Raw genomic sequence first — 25,995 nt, forward strand, 5'->3', positions numbered from 1 at the left:
AGGAAACCCTAACCTATCAAAACCTAAATGCAACAGGAAATTAAAAGATGATAAATATAATTTTAACGGTAAATGATTGATTCAACCATTATTATAGTTAAATTATCCTCATTCTTTAAACTACTATGGATTGACCTAGTGGTCATTGGGCCTGCGAAAAAGTAAAAAAGCTAGAAGAGAATGAATTCAAACCATGGTGGCCACCTACCTAGAATTTAAAATTCATTGAGTTTGAGTACTAAATCTATTGCCGTATTTGAGTTCTTCTTTTCTTAATTTTCCTCTTCATTTTTAACTAAAAACAAAGCTTTCATTGAAAAAATGAAACAGAGTTCAAGGATACAAACCCCAAAAAGGGATAAAGACAAGTAAAAATGAGAATTAAAAGTTAACAAAAATGGGAGAAATAAAGATCTCCCAATTCATACACATTTCTTCTAAAGCATCATCAGATTAAAGCTTGAAAAGAATACGTCATTGGGAAGCTCCAAACCTTTAGTGTTTACATGGTATTAGAGCCCTTGGTCTTTCCTAGGCAATTAGGATTTTGTGAATCTTAGGTTTTTTGTAAACTTTGTGAGACTTAAGGGTTTGAAATTTGGAACACTTTCTTGGGAGTGTTTGCGAGCCTACTATTTCTGTCACTACCGCCGTTGCTGCCCCTACTACTGCCCAACCGTGCGTCTCTCTATTTACGCTAGATTCACTTGTTCCACCATGGGCTTCTTTAGATTCGTTGTCGTTCGTGTGCCTCAACAGGTGGTTTTGTGGTTCTTTGTTCATTGTCCTCTACTAGTGGTTCATCAAGTGTCAGTGTCGAATCATTGTCAATCGTGTGACGTTGGCAGTCTTGATAGAGCTGGTTCATGGGGTTTCTTTCCCTTCAGAGGCTCGTTTGGGGGTTTCTTCATTTCCAGACAGAGCTGGTTCTAATTTCTTAGGAAAAGACCTAATGCTCTGATATCATGTAGAGACGAAGGTGTGAGAGAATCAGATAATTCCAATATCATTTATAGAAGAATATATATAGCCAAATATACAAAGTTGACCGAAGTAAAGAATGTAAAAGAACGATAAAAGACAATTTAATAAAGACTGTTAATTGATAAGAAAAAATAGTTATTTCTTGATTACTTCCAAAGAATTGATACAAAACTATAAATAGGAGCTACAAAGAAGAAAAGAAAAGAAACCCTTGCCTATTAGGATAAGAAAACACTTACCCATTAGAACAAGGAAACCTAACCTAAATACAATAGGAAATTAAAAGAAAATTATATAATTTAACACTCCCCCTCAAGTTGGTGAATGATTATTTTCCATTCCCAACTTGCTAACCAAATGCTCAAAGTTGTCGTTGTTCAATCCTTTAGTTAGGATATCTGCTATTTGATTATTTATTGGTACAAATAGAGTACATATGAGATCTCTATCTAACTTCTCTTTTATGAAGTGTCTATCAACCTCAACATGTTTGGTTTTATCATGTTGAACTGGATTATGTGCAATATTGATGACATATTTATGATCACAGTAAAGTTTCATAGGCATTTCCCATGGAATGTTCTAATCTTCTAAAATAATTTTTATCCACAGATGCCCAATGCCATTGCTCTAAATTCCGCTTCTGAGCTCGATCTTTGAACTACATTTTGTTTTTTACTTCTCCATGTCACTAAGTTTCCACCAAAGAAAGTACAATAGCCAGGAGTGAATTTTCTATCGTCTATCGATCCTGCATAATCTGCATCTGTATAAACTTCTAGATTGAGTTTTTCACCTTTCTTAAACAACAATCCTCTCCCAATGGAGTTTTTCAAATAGTTAAGTATTCAGTACACTGCTTGGAGATGAACTTCTTTTGGACTATGCATAAATTGACTTACCACTCCTACAACATTCGCAATATTTGGTCTCATATGAGAAAGATATATTAATTTTTCAACTAACCTCTAGTAAGTTTCCTTATTTATTGGAGGACTCTCTCCAGATGTACATAATCTATGGTTTTGATCAATTGGCGTTCCCATCGGTCTGCTACCAAGCTTTCTTGTTTCAGAAAGTACGTCAATCACATATTTCTGTTGTGATAGGAATATGACTGGTTTAGAATAGACAACTTCTATTCCAAGAAAATATTTCAGCTTTCTTAGTTCTTTAAATTCAAAATCTCGGATTAAACAATTTCTCAATTTATCTTGTTCGTTATTATCATTACTAGTGACAATAATATCGTCTACATAAACAATTAGTGTCGTCACTCCCCCTGTAGTAGAATGTTTTATAAACAATGTATGATCTCCCTGACTTTGTTTATAGCTCATCTACCTCATCTACCAAACCATGCCCTAGGAGATTGCTTTAATCCATACAACGCCTTTCTTAATTTACAAACTTATATCTTGCTTGCTCATACTCGGGTGGAATCTCCATATAAATTTATTCTTCAAGATCACCATGCAAAAAATCATTTTTTACATCATATTGTAACATGTTCCATCCATGATTTACAGCAAGAGATAAAAGTATTCGTACTGTGTTCATCTTGGCAACGGGCGCAAAGGTTTCAAGGTAATCAACTTCATATGTTTGAGTATATCCTTTAGCAACCAACCGTGCTTTGTACCTCTCAAGTGTTCCATCCTACAGCTTTCTTATCTTTAGGCATAGTAACCAGCTCCCACGTTCTATTTTTTCTAAAGCCTGCATTTCAAGATTCATTGCTTGCCTCCATTCTTCACGTTGTATTGCCTCCATATATGTTTTTGAAATATTTACCTGAGTAAGATTAACCATGAAACTTCTGTACTGAATTGAGAGTTTGTCATATGATAAAAAGTGAGACAATGGATACTGAATACAAGTTCGTTTTCCTTTCCTTAAAGCAATAGGCAAATCCAGGTCTGACTCATCATTAGCAAATATTGTAATGTCTGATTCATCACTTCTTCTTTTATCGTCAATTTTAGTTCTAGAGATATGTTCAAACTCTTGGATTTGGGTATCCTTTTCAATGTTCCTTCTTGAATAAACCTGTAATGGTATAGTAGTAGAAGGGTAATGGCCCTGGTGAGGTGTCTATGGGTGGTAAAGATGAGGAGGATGGACTAATGTTGGGGTAAATTTCAATAGAGTTTGGTACAGGTGATGGTAAAGGATTTAATACAGGAAATGTGAGGTTGGGAATGGACAAATTCTTATCTCGCAACAGTAGTATTTCCTCCCCCTGAAGATAAGGTGAGGTAAAAAAGCTGATGTCTTCATAAAAGGTAACATCAGTAGAGATGAAGTACCTTTTTGAAGGAGGGTGATACCATTTATATCTCTTTTGAGTGTTCGAGCATCCTACAAAAATACACTTGAGTGCTCGTGGATCAAGCTTACCTCACTGATGACTGTAAACATGAACAAAGGCTACACAACCAAATACTCGAGGAATCAAGTTATTTGTCGTTCGAAAATCAGAATAAAATTTTGATAGGATATCCATAGGAGTTCTCTGATCTAGAGTAGCAGATGGTAAATGATTGATTAAATAAGTGGCTGTTAGCACAGCTTCCCCCCAGAAGGATTTAGGAACATTTCTTTGAAAAAGAATGACACGCGTCACAGAAAGAATGTGACCAATTTTTCTTTCGGGCACTCCATTTTGTTGAGGAGTGTCCACACAAGACGACGACTCATGGATGACTCCATTTTTCTGAAAGAATGACGTTAGATTTTGATTGAAATAATCTCAAGCATTGCCAGAGTGGAATCGTTTGGGTTTGATTCTGAATTGGTTTTCTATCATATGAAAGAATGTTTAAATGGTAGAACCAACATCAGATTTTTGTTTTAAAAGAAAAACCCATGAGACTCAAGTACAGTCATCAATAAACACAATAAACCAGCGAAATTTGGAAACATTTGACACATTGGAGGGACCCTAAACATCAGTATGAATAAGAGAGAAAGGAACCGATATTCGTTTATTATTACTAGGGAAGGGTACACGCTTGTGTTTAGCAAGTTCACAAACTTCACATTGAATTGACTCTGAATTAAAAATTTTGAATAAATCGGGAAATAAAATTTTAAGAGTTCGAAATGAAGGATGTCCTAGTCTATAATGGTTCAACAAAAGCTTACTTGAAGGATGATGACTTTGTGAGGTGAAGGAGACTGGAACACTATTCTGACCAATAGGTTCATCAAGATAATAGAGTCCATTTTTTTCGTTAGCAAGTCCGATCGTCTTCCCATTGCCCTGGTCCTGTAAAATACAAGAAGAATCAAGAAAAATTAATATGCATCCTAAATCTTTGATCAAATTCTTTTGAGATCAAATTAATAGTTAGACGTGGTATATGGAGCAAATTTTTTAACATAATGTTTGAATTTATCTTGATGTCTCCTTGACCAGCCACTGTTACTAAGGTACCATCTACTGTAGAAATTTTTTTATTGCTCGGACAAAGACTATAAGAGATAAAATAACAGTTACTATTCGTCATATGTTCAGTTGCACCAGAATCAATAATCCAAGTACAATGTTTAGGTTGAGAAGTTGTACTTGTCAAAGTTACCAACCTGTACCTTCACTAGGAGCATTATCCAAAGTTTTCCAGAGGCTCTTTAATTGTTTGATCTCATGTATGTCCAACATTTTTGTAATTTTGGACGTTTGCGACATTATGCTAAAATAGACTAAACAACAACTCAAAAATGGAGATCTACGCACAAAACTGACGGTTTAAGTACCAAATAGAAGGATGAGGAAAAATCAGCACTAAACTGAACTGAACCCAACTGAAAGAGGGCTGAACTGAACCAAAACCAGTCAAACCGAACTAAAAACGGGCTGAACCAAGCCGAAAAACGCCGAACCAGATCAACAACGAATTGAACCGGGCCCAAAATAGACCGAACCGGTTGGACGGGACCAGGTTGAATGTATGTCAAACCGGGCTAAAATCTGCAGAACCGGGTCAGAAACACGCTGAACCGGACCGGAAATATACTGAATCGGAATGTAAATACTTTGAACCGGATCGAACCAGGTTGAGTCGAACAGACCAGAAAAATCAAATCAGATCGAACCGGACAAAAAAGGATTTTTTCTTATCTTATTTTTGAAGCCCTAAAAACACAGCAGCCACACGATCCACGAATCGTCCACGAACGGCAAACCCAAAAGTAGTAGGAAATTGATCGACAATGAAGGTCGATTGAAAAAGTCACCGGCAATGAAGGCCAATTGTAAAAGCCTTAAGGCTTTGATACCATGTTAATTGATAAGAAAAAATCATTATTTATTGCTTACTTTCAAAGAATTGATACAACACTATAAATAGGAGCTACAAACAAGAAAAGAAAAGAAACTCTTACCTATTAGGATAAGAAAACACTTACCCATTAGAACATGGAAACCTAACCTAAATACAACAGGAAATTAAAAGAAAATAATATAATTTAACAAAGACTATTACAATGATATAAAGCATAAGTATTCTAACAAAAATGAAATTTACCCAACACTAATTTTCATAACAATTATTTCAGCAGCTGTAGCCACAACAATCCCAAACTAAGCCTTAATAACAATGTTCTGTTCTTTTATTTTCTTGCCCTTTTCATTTTCAGGTTGGCTATCTTTCAGCTTCTATAAGATCAGTAGCTGATGCAAGAGTTGGGGACACCATTACTCACTATGTTAGAAAGGCCGAAGACTCACTACCTGGATATGAGGAAGCCACTCCAATGGTATTCTGTGGCCTTTTTCCAGTTGATGCAGACCAGTATTGATCCCCTGCTTGTTCTCATTTGTTTACTTTATTCTAAAATTTACAAAGTAATGGCCTGCTTGTTTTTGCCTAACGTAAACTTTTGTGTTTAACCTTTTCAGGTTCCCAGAATTACGTGATGCGCTTGAAAAGCTGCAACTTAATGATGCTGCATTGAAGGTTATTGAAGCATTAACTTTATTTTATATCGTTAATTGATAAGAAAAATAATTCTTACTTATTTTTAAAGAATTGGTACAAGGCTAGACTAAATAGCAATAATAGGAAAGAAAAAAAAATCCTTGCCTATTAGAATAAAGAGGCCCCTACCCATTAGAACAAGGAAACTCTAACCTATTAGAACCTAAATGCAATAGAAAAATAAAAGAAAATAATAATATAATTTTGCAGTCCCCTCAAGCTGGTGAATGAATATTCTCCATTTCCAACTTGCTAACCAAATGGTCGAAGGTGTTATAGTTCAATCCTTTCGTGAGGATATCTGCTATTTGATTATTGCTCGGCACAAATGGAGTACATATAAGACCATTGTCTAACTTCTTTTTTATGAAGTGTCTATCAACCTCAACATGCTTGTTATATCATGTTGGATCGAAATTATGTGCAATATTGATGACAGATTTATTATCACAATAAAGTTCCATAGTCTCCCCCTATGGAATCTTCAAATTATGTGCAAGTTTGCGTGTCTGAATCTTTTTTATTTATTATTATTTTTTTTAAGTTTCTGACAAGGTCAAACATGGGAAAGGGACATGGGAAGGGACACGTGGATTATTTCTTTTTGTTTCATAAACCCAAAATAACAAGCCCAATCATCCCATTAATAATTAAAAAAAAACTTAAAAATTGATTAAACAAAAACAAAAGAAACAGAAACCCTAATCCCATCGAAGCCAGTCATGACCAGCAGCAGCCACCCACGCAAAAAAACAGTAGCCACCACCTACGCAAAAACCCATCGGCCACAAGAGAAGAAGGTGCCGCTAGGCCTGCTACCGTCGTTGCCGCCACACCTTTGCCGCCACCCGCCTTTGCTGCCGCTACTGTCGCCCTTGTTGTCGCCAAGACCCGCCCCTCTGTTTTTTTCATTTGAGTTTTAAAAACTCTAATCTAACCTTTTTTTTCCTGAATTTTTTAGGATTTAGATTAAAGTAGAATATGTTACTGTTCTTCAACGTTAGGATGACATTTTCAACATAATCATCAAATTTAAATCCATCCCAAGAATCGGACTCTTCTAATAAGATGGTTCAAAACCCCTTTGGCTATAGTGACTAAGATTCAAAATTGAGTGAGGGGGTAGAAATTTTCATGGCAATGTAACTTTTGTCATGTGATCGAGAAAAACTCTTATAGAAGAGTTAGAGGCTAGAGCTCACTTGTTAAACATAAATGGTCAAGGAATTGGAGTGTACCTAAAAGATACTCCTACAACTATTGCCAATATGGACATTCTCCACAAAATCTGCTTACAGAATCTTAACTTCCACCGACCTTCTCCTGGCCCCCACACTTTTTCCTAGTATATGGCAAGGCAAGTGCCCCAAGAAAGTTAAGTTCTTTTGTTGGGAGCTCAATCACGGGACGATTAACACTCACGACAGGATACAGAGAAAGCTTCCTCATATAGCTCTCTCCCTCAATTGCTGCCATTTATGTTTCGGGGCAATAGACACAGTGTCACCTATTCATTAATTGTGCCTTTGCGTCATGCTTCTGGAATTGCCTCCTCACTACGTTTGGGTGGAGAGAAGCCCTGCACAACCAACCCTCTACTTTCCTTGACTGTATCCTAGCGGGTCACCTTTTCAAGAAGGAAAGAGCTACTCTTTGGGTTCAGTTCGTCTGGACTTTCTTTGGAGTTTATGGTTGGAGAAGAACAATAGAGTATTTAATGATAAATCCCTCACTTTTGATAACTTTTTTGATAGAGTTACTGTACTAGCTATTGATTGGTGTAAATGTTTCTACTCTGGCCCCTCCCACTGGTTTCTTATCCTTTGGCAATTCTACTATCTCCCAAGTACTGTTTTGCTTTAGAGCATTCATCTCCTCCATGATAGTTAGTTTCCAATTTGGATCTTCTAAAGCTTCATGTATATTCCTTGGAACAAACAAATTAGTTATCCTAGATGTGAAGGCCTTATGACTATTTGATAGTTTTTCATATGAAATGTAGTTCGAAATAGGATATTTGGTACAACTTCGAACGCCTTTTCTAATGGCTATGGGAACATCAAGGTCAGAGACAACAGGTGAATTATTTTGAAAATTTGAAGAAGAGGGATTACCAGACAATGTTGAAGAGGGAGGATTATCAGACAGTTCAGTTTCATTTCTCGGAGTCTCACATTGGCTTTGTGAAGGAGTAACTATTTGATCTCGGTTCCTCTGATTGAATTTCCTTCTAGTATAAAACTTTAACTCAGAACTAGGATTCGCAAAATCGTTTTGTAGTATTTCTCCCCCTGATTGGACAGTTTCTATGCTTGGCATCGAAGGACTAGTAAAATCCAAACAGGTAGGACTAGGAAGGGGAACAGAAATATCCCAAAAATTATCTTCCAAAAGAGAATTTTGGGTAAAATATGGTTGATTTTCTAAGAAAGACACATCCATACTCACAAAAAAATTTTTTGTCTGAGGATCAAAACATTTGTAACCTTTTTGACCTGAAGCATAGCCTAAGAAAACACATTTAATAGCGCAAGGGTCAAGTTTCGACCTGAAATGACTAGGTGTGTGAACGTAAGTAGTACACCCAAAAACTTTGAGAGGTAGATCAGAATATATGCGGGATGTTGGAAAAATATTTTTAAATGACTCAACGGGAGTTTTGAAATTTAAAACTTTAGTAGGCATCCTATTTATTAGGTAGGTTGTTGTGAGAACCGCTTCCCCCCATAAATATTTTGGAACATGCATAGAAAACATTATAGCACGTGCTACTTCAAGTAAATGCCTATTTTTTCTTTCAGCAATCCCATTTTGTTGAGGAGTATCCCAACAAGTAGACTGATGAACCATACCTTTTTCTTTCAAAAAATTTCCCAAAAACTCATTAAAATACTCAGTTCCATTATTAGAATGTAAAATACAAATTTTTGTTTGAAATTGAATTTCTATCATCTCATAAAAGTTTTTGAAAATGTCTTTCACCTCAGATTTTTTTGACATTAAATAAACCCAAGATAGACGAGTATGATCGTCAATGAAAGTAATAAACTATTTTTCTTCCACTATGAGTACTGATTTTAGAAGGACCCCAAAACATCACTGTGAATTAAGTAAAATGGTTTGGAAGCTTTATAAGGTTTTGGAAAATATGTGGAGCGATGATTTTTTGCTAAAAAACAACTTTCACAATTAAAAGATGAACAATCAATTCCGTTAAATAACTTTGGAAACAGATATTTTAAATAGAAAAAACTGGGATGTCCTAGTCTACGATGCCAAAGCATAATTTGTTCTCTAACAGAAAGAGAACTAATACTACTAAGACCTTGAGTTATTTTATTACTAAAGGTACCTTCATCAAAGTAGTAGAGACCATCAATCATCCTACCGCAGCCAATTTTCCTCTCCGAGTTTTGATCCTGAAAAATACAATGGGATTCAAAGAAAGTAACACGACAGTTAAAATCTTTAGAAAGTTGGTTGACAGATAAAAAGATTACATGCTAATTGTGGAACATGAAGGTGTTAGACCTCCAATTGTAAATGTCTATGCTAGGAAGGGTAAAGGGGGAATTCATCATCAAGTTAGTTATGGAGTGAAGGGGAGAACGTGTTATGGGATAAAAGTAGGAAGTTAGTGGGAGTTAGGGGTCTTGTGTATTGTGTATGCTCAGTTGAACTGTAGGGAGAGTTTCCGGCCCTCTCGAATTGGCCGTCGGTGTGTACTGTGTTGATGTTTTGGTGTTTTGTCTTTGAATTCCAAGAATTAGTAAGGAGTATCCTTACAGAAGGACAGACTGTAATGAGATAGTCTCAATCAATTTAATGGTTCCTTTGCCTGCAACAGAAGAAAAACTACCATATGCAATTCTAACTTTTTCATTGGAATATGAAGGAAGGTATGATTCAAAGAGATTAGAAGAACTTGTCATATGATCAGAAGCTCCAGAATCTATAATCCATGGAGATGAGTTACTACACGAGAAAGCCTTAGAATAAATACCTGTTTGCAATTTTAGGATTTGATGAATTTGCTCTATACTTGAGTCACCACGACTATCACCAAACATTTCTCTACCATTGTCAGTTGAGATTTGGACCATTTTAAATAAACAACTTGTCCTGGACAACTCTGCCTGAACAAAAAACTGACAACAGAATCACACCACCAGATAGTAATTAACCAAATCAAATCAGGCCACAAATTGATATTAGAAAGGAGATAACCATAACTAGGAGAGTCGAACCAAGTCAGAATAAGTTACGGCAGATGAACCAACCCGAACCGATTTGAACCAAAGCACTGAACAATGCAATACATAGAAAATCTCCGGCGGACAAGATTGATGGTGATTACAGAGGCGGTGGTGAGATCTGCGAGCAGAAGAGGTTGACTGTGAGTAGAAGATGGCGACCGACAAGAGTGCTGGTGGATCGAACACGGCGAGGATGTGCGCCAGGCAGAGATGGGCGATCGCGAATACCAGACGAAGAGACGCGGAGGTCGACTGATGAGGGGTCACGTCGCGGTGGATCTGTGCGGATGACGGAGACCGGCGAACGACAGGTTGCGTCGCAGATGGGAGTAGCGGCAGATCTGTGCGGATGTCACCGGTGCAGATCGACGGTGAGGACGACGGATTGACGGCAATAGCTGCGTTACCGTGGGGAGTTCGTCGAAGGTAGACTTGCCGAAAGGAGGAATGGATGCCGGCCACGGTTTTGATTGACAGCTAGGGTTTTAAAATTAGGGTTTGGTATTTTTGATGATGGCTAGGGTTTTGAGAGTTAGGGTTTACTTCCTAAGCTCTGATACCATGTTAATTTGAGAGAGTAAAAAATATACTCCTTAATTCAAACGTGTAACTTAGGTCTTCTTATATAGGAGAATGACCTACTACAAACAAGGAAAGTAATAAACACCATAAAGACTGAATATCAACAATAAAGACTAAATATTGACAACTAATATTGACACCTAATATTTACACAAATATTGATAAATCCAACATAATTTGTTGAGGACAAGTCTTCAACAAAAAGAAAAGGCAAATATTGAGAGGTTATTAGTGCCAATTAAAGGTGAATGGCATTTGAAGGGGGTGAGTATTGTGAGTAATGGATGAAGCAACTCACAAGAGGCCTTTAATTAACTTTATGGCCATCTCTATTCTCTGATGGTAGACCAAACGAAAGCTCAATCTCTCTTTAAAAAAAAATAAAAAATCTGGCAACTTAAGTTTGGAAGAGGAATCAGAAAATTTTCTCCCATAGGTGGCCTAATTCCTGATTTAAATTTCTATCAACTTGTCAAGTATCATGTAAGCTTACTATCAACTACATTTAACATCCACTCAAGATAGTATAATCGAAAAATTTTAAAGGGTATGATACTAAATTCAAACTCTTTAAACAATAGTCATATTGAAAAAATCAACAAACATTTGAAACTAAATCATATATGTAGCCAAAAAATTAAATCAATCAGGTTCGATTGCTTAATAATTTTATTTTATCGGATTTAAGGATAATTTTGTATCCTATCGGAGGAAGTTGAAACACCCTTTGGCAGAATTTGTGTTCCATGTGACTTGAACCCAAGACCTCAAGGATATTCCTCGAGGCCCCGAGCTATCCTTTGGAGACAATTTTGTATCCTATCACAACCTACTTTTCATGATAAAATTAGAGAAAATATGTACAACTTGGAAAACATTTACACACTAGGACTAGTTAGTTCAGATGCCAACATAAGAGGCTGATAGTTGACAATCAGTTTAGTATAGCTGTTGGTTTATTATTTTTTAATATTAGCTGTAAATATTAATGGTTATTTTATTATTATTTCCTTTTATATATTGAGCATTTCTCCTGTATAAGAAGGCTATTTATTTCTTACTTTTGATATATTGGAATACAAATATTTTACTCTATCTAAATCAACTTGGCATCAGAGCGAGGTTATCTTTAGAAACCCTAGCCGCTAAGAGCTGAACATTTAGGTATTGAGTCTTTCTCCTATATAAGAATGCCATGTATTTCTTACTTTTGACATATTGGAATACAAATATTTTATTCCCTCTAAATCAACGATAGCATTGTTTTTGTAGAATCATATTAAAGTAGATACAAATTAGTTTAAGTAGGTTGTTGATGGAGAACTAGTTTCTTCTATTTGTATTATTATTATTATTTTCCATGTCCACTTGTATGGTTATTTCTCTTTTTCGTGCACTTTCTTATAATTTTCTTTTCCCACATTATATATATTTTTGGTAAGAATCATTAGACTTTCATTAAGTAGCTGAAATGTTTCTTTACTTTTTCGCTTTTCCTAAAGATTAGTGTGCCTAAGGGTCATTTTGACAAGTAAAAGAAATTAAAGCACCGTGAGAATGGATGCATGTTAACTTTAAGAGAATAAAAATGTTATAGGAGAATTCAGGACCTATTGTAAATGAGAAATATGAGACTTATTACAAATAGGAATGCCTACTGGCTACTACAAATTAGAGTAGGAAACCTACTTCAACAAGGAAATAAATACTATCAGACGAAAAAACATAAAAAACTAATAAGTATTTATATATTTATATATATTCTAACAATGCAAACTTCATAGCAGCCGGCTACATAGTATATTAAAATAGTTATCCCATGAGATTAGTCAAGATACATAAAATGACTCAAATGTTTGTGTCCATATCATGTGATTTTTTCCTCTTTCTTTAACATCCATTTTGCTATGCTTTTCCATTACTCATCCTCAACCAATTTTAAGATGATATTTTACCGTTTTGGCACTTCAACTGCATACAGTTTGAGCCTGAAACATCAAGTGCTATGGGTTTCGGCTTCAGATGTGGTTTCCTGGGTCTTCTCCACATGGAGATCGTTCAGGTTCTTTTACCTTCTTTCTTTTCATGAAGAAACGTGTCTAATTCTTTGTCGTTACTATGTATTACCAGCACTGAAAATAAACGTCCAAAGCTAAGTTGTCTTACGAATTCCTTTGTTATACAGGAAAGACTTGAAAGGGAATACAACCTGAGCCTGATTACTACAGCTCCAAGTGTTGTATATAGAGTTAACTGTATAACCGGTGATACTGTAATTTCTCATCTATCCTTTGACTTGCTTTATTATCTTATGGTAGTTGGAAGAATGAAAATAGTTTGTACTTACTACTTGCTGCTGTGAGTCTAGAGTAATATGTGATTTAGATAGTTCTCTATGGAGCTTTCGTTTGGAAAATTTGGCTGCAAAGAAACATTAGGATATTCAACAACACCTCTCTCTCCTTCAATAGTTTCTTTGAAAATATTTTGGTCATAGCTTTTTGGTGGTAAATATTTTTATCCCCCCTTTACAAATTATCGTTACAAACTGAAAGGGCTAAACTTTTTTTTTTTTTTAATCCAGCTCATAGGATATCTTTTGTATATTTCATACCATCAACGAAATATTGTTTTCTTATAAAAAAAAAAAAGATCTTGATGACCCAAAAAGTTCAATTAACTACCAAAAAATTTTGGTTGAGTTAAGTTCTAACTTATGAGCTTGTTTGAATTGGATTTGGTTTAAATAAGTTGCAACGCAATTGGTTGGGTTAGTTCATGAATTATAAAATCAGTACGGTTTAAATTGAATCAACCCAAATCCATTAATTAAAAAAGATAAATTTTTTGCTTATGATCTAATTACTTATACAAAGATTTATTTACGTATATGTGTTATAATAGTCCTAAATTTACACCCTTTTTTTCTGACAAAGAAAGAAAATTTTTCATTGATTAAATGGAAAATACAATAGTTTCCACTTATAAGAAGAAACAACCCATCTGGACCTAGAATACTAAAGAAAATCAAGACCAGACATAATCAAACCATCTCAAAACCAACACCCTAAAACCCACCCTACCAACTCGATCTGGAAATCTAATAAAAGAACTCCAGCAAGCACATACATCACCAGGAGAATGATAACAAAAACAGTTGGAAAAAACACAACATGAAGCTACTTCTATTTTAATTAAATCAAGCCTTTCTTCCCATGTTATGATCTTTCCTTCGAAGATCATCAAGTTCCTTTCAAACCAAATGCTCCAAATTAATTATTTTTTTGAACAAGAAACAAACTTTTCATTCATTAATGAAAAGAAACGATAAAATGTTCAAAGATACAAAGTCCCTAAAGAGTGAAAGAAAAAATAATAAGAGAACATAAGAATCAAACCACAAGAATGAATAAAGCAAAAAGAAAAAATATACTAGAAAGCGAGAAACTTATCAAAGGATGGGTGAAATGAAGAAATCCCAATTCAAACAAATGTCTTGGAAAGAGAAATCTGAATGCTCCAAATTAATTATTTAACTGAGTTAAATCCACAAAATCAAAGTTTGATCTGTAGAGCTTCTCTCTTTCAGCAAAGAGAGCAAATTATGATCTGCTTTAGAATTGGAAAGCTAGCACAACCCAAAATCCGACGACAAGGCATACCAGATTTTTCAACTATAAGGAGGATGCGAAAATGGATGATTTATATCTTTATCCTCTTTCAAGCATAGAGCACGCATACTTGGTCTTAAACACCCTCAGAAGAACTCTTTTGGAGCTTCTCCAAATGTAAACAATGAGCTTCCCCTTCAAACGAGAAAAACTTCTCTGGAAGCATTTTATTAGGGCCCTTCTCTGGCAAACTTGGAGGAAAAGGAATCAGTGCATCTTCAACGGAAAAGAACAATCTTTTAAACGGTTTTTTGATGCTATAGTTTTTTTTGGTTATATCATGGTGTAAATGCTCTCCTCTCTTTCACAACTATAGCTTTACAACTCTACTATACATCTGGAACAGCTTTCTGTAGCCCCTCTCTTGGGCCTCTTTTGTAATCCCTCCTATGGGCTACTTTGTAATTTCATAGGTCAATGAAATTGTTTCTTTTACAAGAAAAAAAAACAATGAGAATTGTGGAAGGTTGCTGAGTTCCTAGAACAAGAATAACTGTACAGTTATACTATGGTATACAACATAAGTGCTCAAAAGTAAAAGGAAGGGTTATAAAAGTTAAATGTACAAAATCTCAATACCTTCTAACACTCCCCTTCAAGTTGTGTTCCATATATTGATTAACATTAGGATATCCCAAAAATTATCTTCCAAATTCATTTTCTCCCCCCGAAGAGAATTTTGGATAAAATATGGTTGCTTTTCTAAAAGGACACATTCATACTCACAAAAAGTTTTTTTGTCTGAGGATCAAAACATTTATAACCTTTTTGACCTGAAGCATAGCCTAAGAAAATACATTTAATAGCGCAAGGGTCAAGTTTCGACTTAAAATGACTAGGTGTGTGAACGTAAGTAGTACACCCAAAAACCTTGAGAGGTAGATCAGAATATATGCGGGATGTTGGAAAAACATTTTTAAAGGACTCAATGGGAGTTTTGAAATTTAAAACTTTAGTAGGCATTCTATTTATTAGCTAGGTCGCTGTGAGAACCGCTTCCCCCCATAAATATTTTGGAACATGCATGGAAAACATTACAGCACGTGCTACTTCAAGTAAATGCCTATTTTTTCTTTCAGCAATCCCATTTTGTCGAGGAGTATCCCGACAAGTAGACTGATGAACCATACCTTTTTCTTTCAAAAAATTTCCCAAAAACTCATTAAAATACTCAGTTCCATTATCAGAATGTAAAATACAAATTTTTGATTGAAATTGAGTTTCAATCATCTCATAAAAGTTTTCGAAAATGTCTTTCACCTCAGATTTTTTTGACATTAAATAAACTCAAGACAGACGAGTATGATCGTCAATGAAAGTAATTATTAATATTCATGGGGTTCCATTTCAAAACCAATTGGCAATGAGAGGAGTAGGCCATGTCTATTATAAACCATTGTTAAGTCCCTTCTTTTATCAATGTGGGATCCTTAACATGCTCCCTCAAGATGGTGCCTCTTTTGGGTTCACCAATCTTGGATCGGATCCCATTTTGGACCGAATGCTCGTTTGAGCTTGTGGGCTCTGATACCATGTAGAGACTAAGGTTGGAGAGAATCCAATGTTCTATTCTCATTATTAAAGTCTATATATATAGACAAATATACAAGGTTGACCTAATCCTATAAGAAGAAGGTAAATGACAAATTAATATTAATATAAGAATATAAAATATACTAATATCTATACTCTAACACTCCCCCTCAAGTTGATGCATATATGTTAATCATGCCCAATTTGTTAGACAAATAATCTATTCGTGCTCCATTCAACTTGTGTTCTGTGATTTTTGATATTATTGGGATCACCTCAGAAGTCACGATTGATTTCTTCTCAGCCATAACAAACAAACGAACTTATTTGAATAAAACGACAGAACCAGACCAAACCAAATCAGATCGAACCGAACTTGAACCTGATGAACCAAACCACTTGAAACCAAACCGGTTGAACTGGACCAGTTGAACCGGATCAGGTATTTTCTAGAACCAGAAACCCTAAGTGCTACCCCACGACAACCAGAGGGGCAAAGGCGATTGGAACCCTAACCATGAAACCAATGAAAGTAATAAACTATCTTCTTCCACTATGAGTACCAATTTTAGAAGGACCCCAAACATCGCTGTGAATTAAGTAAAATGGTTTGGAAGCTTTATAAGGTTTTGGAAAATATGTGGAGCCATGATTTTTTGCTAAAATACAACTTTCACAATTAAAAGATGAACAATCAATTCCCTTGAATAACTTTGGAAACAGATATGTTAAATAGAAAAAACTGGGATGTCCTAGTCTACAATGCCAAAGCATAATTTGTTCCCTAACCAATGTTTTAAAAGGCTTTTGAGGTTTATGCCTTGAGGCCCGCCTCGAGGCAAGGCTCTAACTTTTAGCCTCAAGTCTTACGCCTCTTTGAAAACGCACTGAGGCTTAAAGTATACGCCTCGTGTAATGATTACAAGAATACTATTAATTTTTCCAATCCTTAAAAAATATCAAGGTTTTTTTTGTATGGAATCCTAAGCAGGAGTTGTAACAATTCAATCTATTACTACTTTTACTACCTAGACTTTAAAAGTATTGAAGACAACAATTTATAGAATAAGTAAGTTCTATTGGTGATATAATAGTAGTGATGTTATGATGTTTTTTTAGAATTTTTTTTGAGTGACAAGTAACAGGTGGATATTTTGATAATTTTATAGAACTATTATGTTTGGTAATACTTGACCACACAAATTTAGGATTTGTTTAATTCTTTTAATTAAAATTGAGGCTTACGCCTCATACAGCCTTGAGGCTTACGCCTCGCCTTTTCAAGAGAAAAAGCCTCGAGGCCGCCTTTAGCCTTTTAAAACATTGTCCCTAACAGAAAGAGAACTAATACTACTAAGACCCTGAGTTATTTTATTACTAAAGGTACCTTCATCAAAGTAGTAGAGACCATCAATCATCTTACCGCGGCCAATTATCCTCTCCGAGTTCTGATTCTGAAAAATACAATGGGATTCAAAGAAAGTAACACGACAGTTAGAATCTTTAGAAAGTTGGTTGACAGATAAAAGATTACAGGCTAATTGTGGAACATGGAGGACAGACTTTAACGAAAGGGTCTCAGTCAATTTAATGGTTCCTTTTCCTACAATAGAAGAAAAACTACCATCTGCAATTCTAACTTTTTCAAGTATGATTCAAAGAGATTAGAATAACTTGTCATATGATCAGAAGCTCCAGAATCTATAATCCATGGAGATGAGTTACTACATGAGAAAACATTAGAATAAATACCTATTTGTGTCAAGGATACACATGAGTTATTAGAAGGTAAATTGGAGGATAGCAATTTTAGGATTTGATGAATTTGCTCTATACTTGAGTCACCACGACTATCACCAAACATTTCTCTACCATTGTCCGTTGAGATTTGGACCATTTTAAATAAACAACTTGTCCTGAATAAAAGCTGACAGCAGAACCGAACCAGATAATAATTAACCAAATCAAATCAGACCACCAATTGATATTAGAAAGGAGATAACCATAACCAAGACAGTTAAACCAAGGCAGAATAAGTTAAGCAGGATAATAATGAACCAACCCGAACCGGTTTGAACCAAAGCACTGAACTGGACCAACTCGTGAACCGGACTATACGCCCAAAAAACTTGAATCTGAACGGCAGCAATACTTAGAGAATCTTCGGTGGCAATGGAGAACTAAGGGAGATTTGCGAAATCAGTGAACTGATCGATAATGACGCGGCGGCGGCGACGGTGGGTTCGACGACGACTGCAGAGGCAATGGTGAGATCGGCGGCGACTAGGCTGCGAGCTTAGATGTACGGCGCGTGATTGGGTTCGGGAACAGATTGGAGATTGGGTTCGCGAAGAGACGGGCGCCGGACGAACAGACCAGGGCGACGAAGATGTGCAGACAACAAATCTGCGAAGATCGGGCTAGACGAACCGATCTGAGAAGAGGTCGGCGGACGAACAGGTCGGACGAACAAATTCGGTCGGCACGACGGTACGGATCTACCACGACGGACTACGGATCTGCGAAGGATGGCAGATCTGTGATGATAGACGGCGAAGAGGTGACGGCGATAGCTGGGTCGCTGTGAAGGGATCGCCGAAAAATATCGCCGGAGAGTTGACGGCTAGGGTTTCAGGTGACGGCTAGGGTTTTGGATGAAAGCTAGGGTTTTTTTTAGAATTAGGGTTTTACTTCCTAAGCTCTGATACCATGTTAATTTGAGAGAATAAAAATATTCTTCTATATTCAAACGTGTAACTTAGGTCTTCTTATATAGGAGAATGACCTACTACAAACAAGGAAAGCAATAAATACCATAAAGGCTAAATATTAACAATAAAGACTAAATATTAACAACTAATATTGACAACTAATATTTACACAAATACTGATAAATCTGACACCATCTATTACTCCGGTGTAGGGATTGGAGAGATTATTTTCCCTTATACTTTTTTCTTCTACAGTGTCCGTCTATCTCCACATGTTTAGTATGACAATGACAAACTAACTTGACTATACTTATCTGCTTTATTATCACCAAAAATCTTTATCTAGGCTTCAAAAGGGATTTAAGCCCGTGAGAATTCTTTTAATCCAAATTTCTTTCTATAATCCATGATCTGTGCCTCTAAATCCTTCGTCAGCACTAGTTCTTCAGGGGTGCTCCTGGGTGTGTGCAGGGGTTGTGTTTGTCACTGCATTTTGCTCCTCCAAATAATTATTGGTAGAATATCCACCTCCAAGTATTGCACCTATTTTTTGGGGAAACTTGTCACCTATTGCAATAAGAAATAAATTGTTGTCTCGAGAAGCAATGGAAAAATTTAATTTTGAGCAATGACACATGGAATTTGGCTAAAAAGATTTTTAACGAAATTAAATTCATGATAGAGCATCCTATAAATTCTTTTGTGACAATCAAGCTATGATAAATATTGCAAAAAATTCCTGTCAATGAGCATCATACTTGATACTAAACACTTGTAAATTGGTATACCTTTCATTCAAAAGGAGGTTGAAGATGTACTAGTACTACATATGTCTAGTTTACACTTCAACTTCAACCAATCTCCAAGTTGCTAACATCCTGAACAAAGATCTTCTAAGAACTAAGTTTGAAGATCGTAACTCGTAGTTGGGATTGTTTGACATATAGCAACTCGTCAAGAGGGTAGAGATCTATTTTAAGCGAAGGCTCTGTCGTTAGGCCCATTCGTATTAGTTTTCAGTACTTTGAAGTTTCTCTCCTTTTATTATCTTGTACCAAACTGACTATATGTATCATGTACTGGTTAATGAAAGTCAGAAATTTTGTCTGGTTGTATAAAATATTCTTCTATTTTATTATTGAAGACTTTGAACCACATTAATTTAACTCGTCAATTGAAGATTGGTTCAAATGAAGGGTTGGGGAAAAGGATTAGGTGATTTGTTAGGAAGAGGTTGAGAGGAAGCTAAGAAGCCATGGGCACGCAACACAAATACGACACGACACAGACATAGCGACACGTCAATTTTCAAAAAAGTAGGACACCACACGTTACAGATAGATTAATTTTTTTTAATAAAAAAATATATTTTATGTGTATATTCTTACATATTAGCAATATTTCATATTTTTAAAGTATAACTTTTACCTTTAAACATCAACATTAGTACATCAACATAAATACTAAATAAATATTATGGAGAAAGAGGGTAGGGTAGAAGAAGTAATTATTTTGGAGAAGGAATCTCATTCATTGGGTAAGATCTTGAAAGACCAAACAGCAGCCCCAGAAGTTATTGCGACGGCTGAATGTAGCCCTATTTTTTATCCTGATAAATTGTCATGTAGAAGTTTCATTCCTCCCCTACCCTTTTCTTATTTGAGAAGGAAGCAATCTTCGAGATCTCTAAATGATATGGCTGGATTAATTCAAACAAATTTGGAAAGTGCTTTTAATGAAGAAAGAGAAAGACGTCTCAATGGCAAAAGTCTCTCAAAAGGTGCTTTCTTCGGATGCTTCGAATTTTGAAAAGGCGCCCCTTCAAATGCAACTGCCCCTCTTTTCTGGAATTATTAACTCAACCAATGACATTCCAAAGAAAAGCCAAGTGGATTACTTCAATTCCTTTATTATTATTTGGTGAAATTCATACCATTTCAAGAAACAAACCTATTGAGTCAAGTAGTATTGAATTGAACCTAATTGGAGATGACAAGAACTTATTGAACCAAAATGAGCCTTCTCATTTGAGCCTTTTTCTAACCGACCAATCTGAGCCTTAAATTCGACCGGATCGTACCTTGAACCGAATATGGAAAACATGAATAAATCTGAATCGAACCAAAATCTGAACCGAGTTGAACCAGATTGAATCGAACCGAACCAGATTTTGTCTAGACCGACCAGACCTTAAACCACCCGAACCGTACGTTGACCAGAATTTTGAGCCGAACCAAATATGAACCAACTAGATAAAACATAGGGTTACGAATGTTTGAAATTTTTGAGCAGCAGAGATGAACCACACAAACACCGATGGGGTTAGACGGTGAAGACGACCCACTGCAAACAGACGGTGATAAACCCTTGGCGGAGAACAAGCGGTGAATAGATGGTGATGAACCCTCAGTTGAAGGAAAGCTTTTTTGACTTCGCATAAAGGACAATGAACCCATCTTTTGATTTATGCTACTGTTAGGTATGTGAGTGCAAACAATGTCCTACATTAATTAGGGAAGGAGGTGATCCATGGTATATAGGTGATGACAATAATCTCCATTGCTATGAGGTCTTTTGGGTTAAACCAAAAGTAAAGTTGTGAGAGTTATACCTAAAGCAGATAATATCATACCACTATGGAGATACTTGGAGGTACCATTGTTCATAACTTGTATCAGAGGAGAATAGAATGAGTAATTGGTGAGCCTTATAGTCGTGGATTTGTGGATGAACCCCAAATCCAACAAGAAGTACTCGAAAGCGAGCAAGATGATATATCATGGAGATTGATAGAAAGTAGACCTATCAGCTCGGCTCTGCCTGATAGGAAAAGGTATCTTTGTTCAAGGAAAAGAGATCTCAAGGGTGTGGCTTGTGGTTGACACATGGTTCCCACTATGTGATCCGTTTACCAGTGCCCTATCTGGATGTGCTGGATACGAGCAGACTCTTGTTGTCGATTAAGAGTGGACTGATCTAGCTATGGTGTTGGGGAGCAAGGAAACACGGACACTTATTTTTGGGCGAAGTATCTGTGTCGGACACGTGTCCGACACGGATACGCCCGGACACGCGTCGGACACGTGTCAGACACGCCAAAACACGTGTCTGATTTTTTTTTTTTTTTTAAATCAGACACGCCTGGGACACGGCCTGGACACGGCCTTGGAGGTTTTCTGGGCCCAAATAAAAAGGCCCAATGCCCCTGAGTAATTTTGAAAAAAAAACAAATAAATGATAAAAACCTAATACCAACCCACCACCACCCCTCCCCCACGAAGCCGACGCCGCTGCACGCGTTCTTTGCCGCCGATGCCGACACCGCCGCCGCCCGCCCTTATTGCCGCCATCGACGCCCCTGCCTCTGTTTTTCTTTTTTTTTTTCCTTAGGTAAACTCCTCCGTCTCTGTTTCCTGCCTCTGTTTTTCATTTTTCTTAGGTAAACTCTAATAAAAACAATCCTCTTTTACATCCCTTCTTTGTTTTGTCACTATATTGGTCTTTTGGAACTTTGTTTTTTAACTTTTGTTGAAGGATGTAATTGACTTCATATTTATGCATTTCATTGTATTTAGCATTTTTTGTGTTAAATTTACATATATCCTAAAAAATATTAAAAAAATAAACGTATCCCCAACGTGTCCGTGTCCTAATTTTTTAGGACTTGACGTATCGCCGTGTCCTATCGTGTCCGTGTCCGTGTCCCGTATCCATGTCCGTGCTTCTTAGTTGGGGAGTGATGGATGAATGACGATTTGAGACAATATACAAGTGGCACTTTGTTCGAGGAGAGGATTGTTAGGATTGCAAGGAGTACAAACAAAGTCTTACATTAGCTAGGGACGGAGGTGATTAATGGTATATCAACAAGGACAATTATCTCCATTGGTATGAGGCGTTTTGGATGAAACCAAAAGCAAAGCCATGAGGGTTATGCTCATAGCAGACAATATCATACCGTTGTGGAGATACTTGGGGGTATCATTGTCCTTAACAACTACGTCAACAAGAGGAGTAGTAACATATCCATGACCAAGGATGAGACCACCAACGAGAATCACTGGCATCATAGAGATGAAAAGAAAGAAATGTCGGAAAAAAGGGTGGGGAGAGAACATGACAAAGATAATGAAAATTAAGTACCTAATTAATCTGAGAAATGGTACATTTTATATAAATAATATGAAGAGAAGTGAGTTTCAGTTAAAGAGTTAAATTAAAATTTTATTGTTTACTAATTTTTGTGCTTACACTGTACAGTGATATTTTAGTGGTGTGTTTTGACCGGTGATCTCTTCTCAACCTTTTAATTCATCAAACACTTGAATATATTATGAAATTAGAAATGAAGATTAAACTTAGTTGTCTCTCCGATAACATATGCTATAAACTAATGATGCTACTGCTCTGTCAAAAAAAAAAAAAAAAAATGATGCTACTGCCTCCTTCAATCTTTTAGTTCATTGAATGCCAGATGTTGGTATGTGTTATGATGAGATAAATGATTATATTGCCTTCTTTGTAAGTTGAACTTTGTGTATCTCGTGTGACATTTCATAAACTTATAACTTATGAAGGTTGAATGCTCAAATCCATCTTTACTTCCTGAACCTGGAAAAAGGAGGTCAATTGAGGAACCGTTTGTCAAGGTCATATTTTGTGCTTGGAAGCAATTGGAATATCTATCTATTTTATCAAGTAATATAATTTGTTATTTCGATCCTACTCATAGATTGAGATGCTTACACCAAAAGAGTATATTGGACCCCTAATGGAGTTAGCCCAAGAAAGAAGAGGAGAGTTTCAAGAAATGAAATTTATTACAGAAGTTAGAGCGTCAATCACATATGCACTACCACTAGCAGAAGTAAGTTTGTACCTCTTCAATGTTTAATGCCAGTGCTATATGGTATAATTTTAGCAGTTGTTGAATTGATGTAATGTTGGTCAGCAGTTATTTCCATTTGCTTACCTTTTATTATGAGCTTGTTAGCTTATAGAAGTTAGTTGTTATTTATTCAGTTGAGTTGGTTATGCTGTTCGGCTTGTAACTGCTTGTTAGTAGCGTACTTAATCTGCTGTTACTCAAATCTGTGGTATATTTGGATAATTGAATCACATTGATTGAAGGAAAACTTATCGCGTGCTTCATTATTCGTCTATTGTTGAGAAGATGAAGAAAGAGATAATGGGGAAGCAATAGTAAATGTTAGAGTATAGATATTAGTATATTTTATATTCTTGTATTAATATTAATTTGTCATTTACCTTCTCCTTATAGGATTAGGTCAACCTTGTATATTTGTCTATATATATAGACTTTAATAATGAGAATATATAACATTGGATTCTCTCCAACCTTAGTCTCTACATGGTATAAGAGTTCTAGGTTTCTTCTAAAATTTTTGTGCCCATTAGGGTTTTGATGCCCATTAGGGTTTGTGTCCATTAGGGTTTTATGCCCATTAGGGTTTTGTTCATTGCTATCCAACACAACTCACTACTACCACCGCCGCTGCCGTCGACCACCACCGCCGACCGCCGCCGTCGACCACCACTGCCGTCGACCGCCGCCGCCGCCGACCACCACCACCGCCGCTGACCACCACCGCCGCCGACCTCCACCGCCGCCATTTGCCAATTCGCCAACGCTGCTGTTTTTCCAATTGCTATTCGTGGGTTTCGTCTCGCCATCCTTCGCACCTTCGTCGCCGCCAGTGACCGTGCGCTTCCGTCACCGCCAATCACCTTCGCCCCTCTGGTTGTCGTGGGGTAGCACTTAGGGTTTCTGGTTTCAGAAAACACCTGATCCGGTTCAAGCGGTCCAGTTCAATCGGTTTGGTTTCAAGTGGTTTGGTTCATCCGATTCGGTTCGGTCTGGTTCGTCATATTCCTGTTTGGTTGATTTATACCGGTTCTGGTCCGGTTCGTTTCTTTCAGTTAAATTGGTTTGGTTCACTTGGCTCTGTTCAATTGGATTGGTTCGATTCCCTTTCCTCCTTCAGATTTGGTTTGGCCTTTTTCAGTGAAGTTTTTGTTTGTGTCCATATTGTTGAAGTTATGATCAAAAAGAAATTAATGGTAACGATTTCCGCGGAAGAGTTTGCTAAATTCCAACAGTAGAAAGAGTCATTGATGGCATCATCCTCTAATCCAATTACTGTCATTGCTGATTCAGGTAATACCAATAAATGTCTTATTTCCTCCGCGTCAAAATGGGTCATTGACTCCGGTGCTACGAATCATATGTCAGGTAACCCCAATTTATTTGCTACCTTTTCACCATCTGCATCTTTAACTGATGTTGCAATAGTGGATGACACAACTTCTCCTGTTATTGGGTCTGACACAGTTCATCTCTCCAAAACTCTTTGATTGACCTCTGTTTTAAATTTGCCACAATTTTCTTTTAATTTGATCTCTGTCAGTTAACTTACTTGTGATCTCAATTGTTCTGTCTTATTCTTTCCTGATTATTGCTTATTTCAGGATCTTACAATGAAGAAGACTATTGGTAAAGGGCGTGAATCTAATGACCTCTACACGCTTGATACAAAAATACCTACAGCCACCGTTTGCACTCGAGTGCCAACTCCCTTCGAAGAACATTGTCGTTTGGGTCATCTATCTCTCTCCGTGTTAAAGAGTCTCCGTCCTCAATTTCATAGTTTGCATTCTTTAGATTGTGAGTCATGTCAATTTGCTAAGTTTCATCGTTTCAGTTCCTATCCTAACATACACGAGCTAATGCTCTTTTTAAATTAGTCCATTTTTTATGTTTAGGGTCCTTGTCCTATTGATTCCAAAAATGGATTTCGGTATTTTGTTACTTTTGTCGATGATTTCTCTCGTGTAACTTGGTTATATTTGATGAAACATCGTTCTGAGTTACTTTCTCATTTTCGTAACTTTCATGCTGAAATTCAAACTCAATTTGGTGGCTCTCTTAAAGTTCTACAGAGTGATAATGCTAAGGAATATTTTTCTCGTGCTCTTGGCTCCTATTTAAGTGAACATGGTATTATTCATCAATCCTCGTGTGTTGATACTCCGTCTCAAAATGGAGTTGCAGAAAGGAAAAATAGACATCTTTTCGAAACAGCAAAGGCCTTAATGTTTCCAATGCATGTTCCAAAATACTTTTGGGTTGATGCTATTTCGACGGATTGCTTCTTGATTAATCGCATGCCTTCGTCAGTTCTTAAGGGTGAAATACCTTATCGTACTCTGTGTCCTACGTAACATTTATTTCCTATTAAACTTAAAATATTTGGTT

General features: G+C 36.4%; 1 protein-coding gene across 9 annotated transcripts in view; it reads left to right on the forward strand.

Annotated features, from left to right (window-relative positions):
- LOC111024873 (Small GTP-binding protein) overlaps positions 1-25,995 on the forward strand; it is an 83,102-nt gene that overhangs the window by 34,840 nt on the left and 22,267 nt on the right. For 7 of the 9 annotated variants that reach the window (XR_015788202.1, XR_015788201.1, XM_088118601.1 and 4 more), the window contains 6 exons: positions 5,626-5,780; positions 5,888-5,945; positions 12,786-12,866; positions 12,990-13,076; positions 23,297-23,368; positions 23,452-23,586. Coding sequence is in view for 7 of the 9 variants with exons in the window: in XM_088118601.1 (XP_087974727.1) it covers positions 5,626-5,780; positions 5,888-5,945; positions 12,786-12,866; positions 12,990-13,076; positions 23,297-23,368; positions 23,452-23,586 (588 nt within the window). In the remaining 2 variants the exon portion in view is untranslated. The remainder of the gene's footprint in view (positions 1-5,625; positions 5,781-5,887; positions 5,946-12,785; positions 12,867-12,989; positions 13,077-23,296; positions 23,369-23,451; positions 23,587-25,995) is intronic. The other 2 variants (XM_088118608.1, XM_088118612.1) reach the window with 2 other exon arrangements.

Source organism: Momordica charantia (genome assembly GCF_013281855.1).
Source record: "Momordica charantia cultivar OHB3-1 chromosome 1 unlocalized genomic scaffold, Mcharantia_2.0 BLBB01000001.1, whole genome shotgun sequence".
NCBI lineage: Eukaryota > Viridiplantae > Streptophyta > Magnoliopsida > Cucurbitales > Cucurbitaceae > Momordica > Momordica charantia.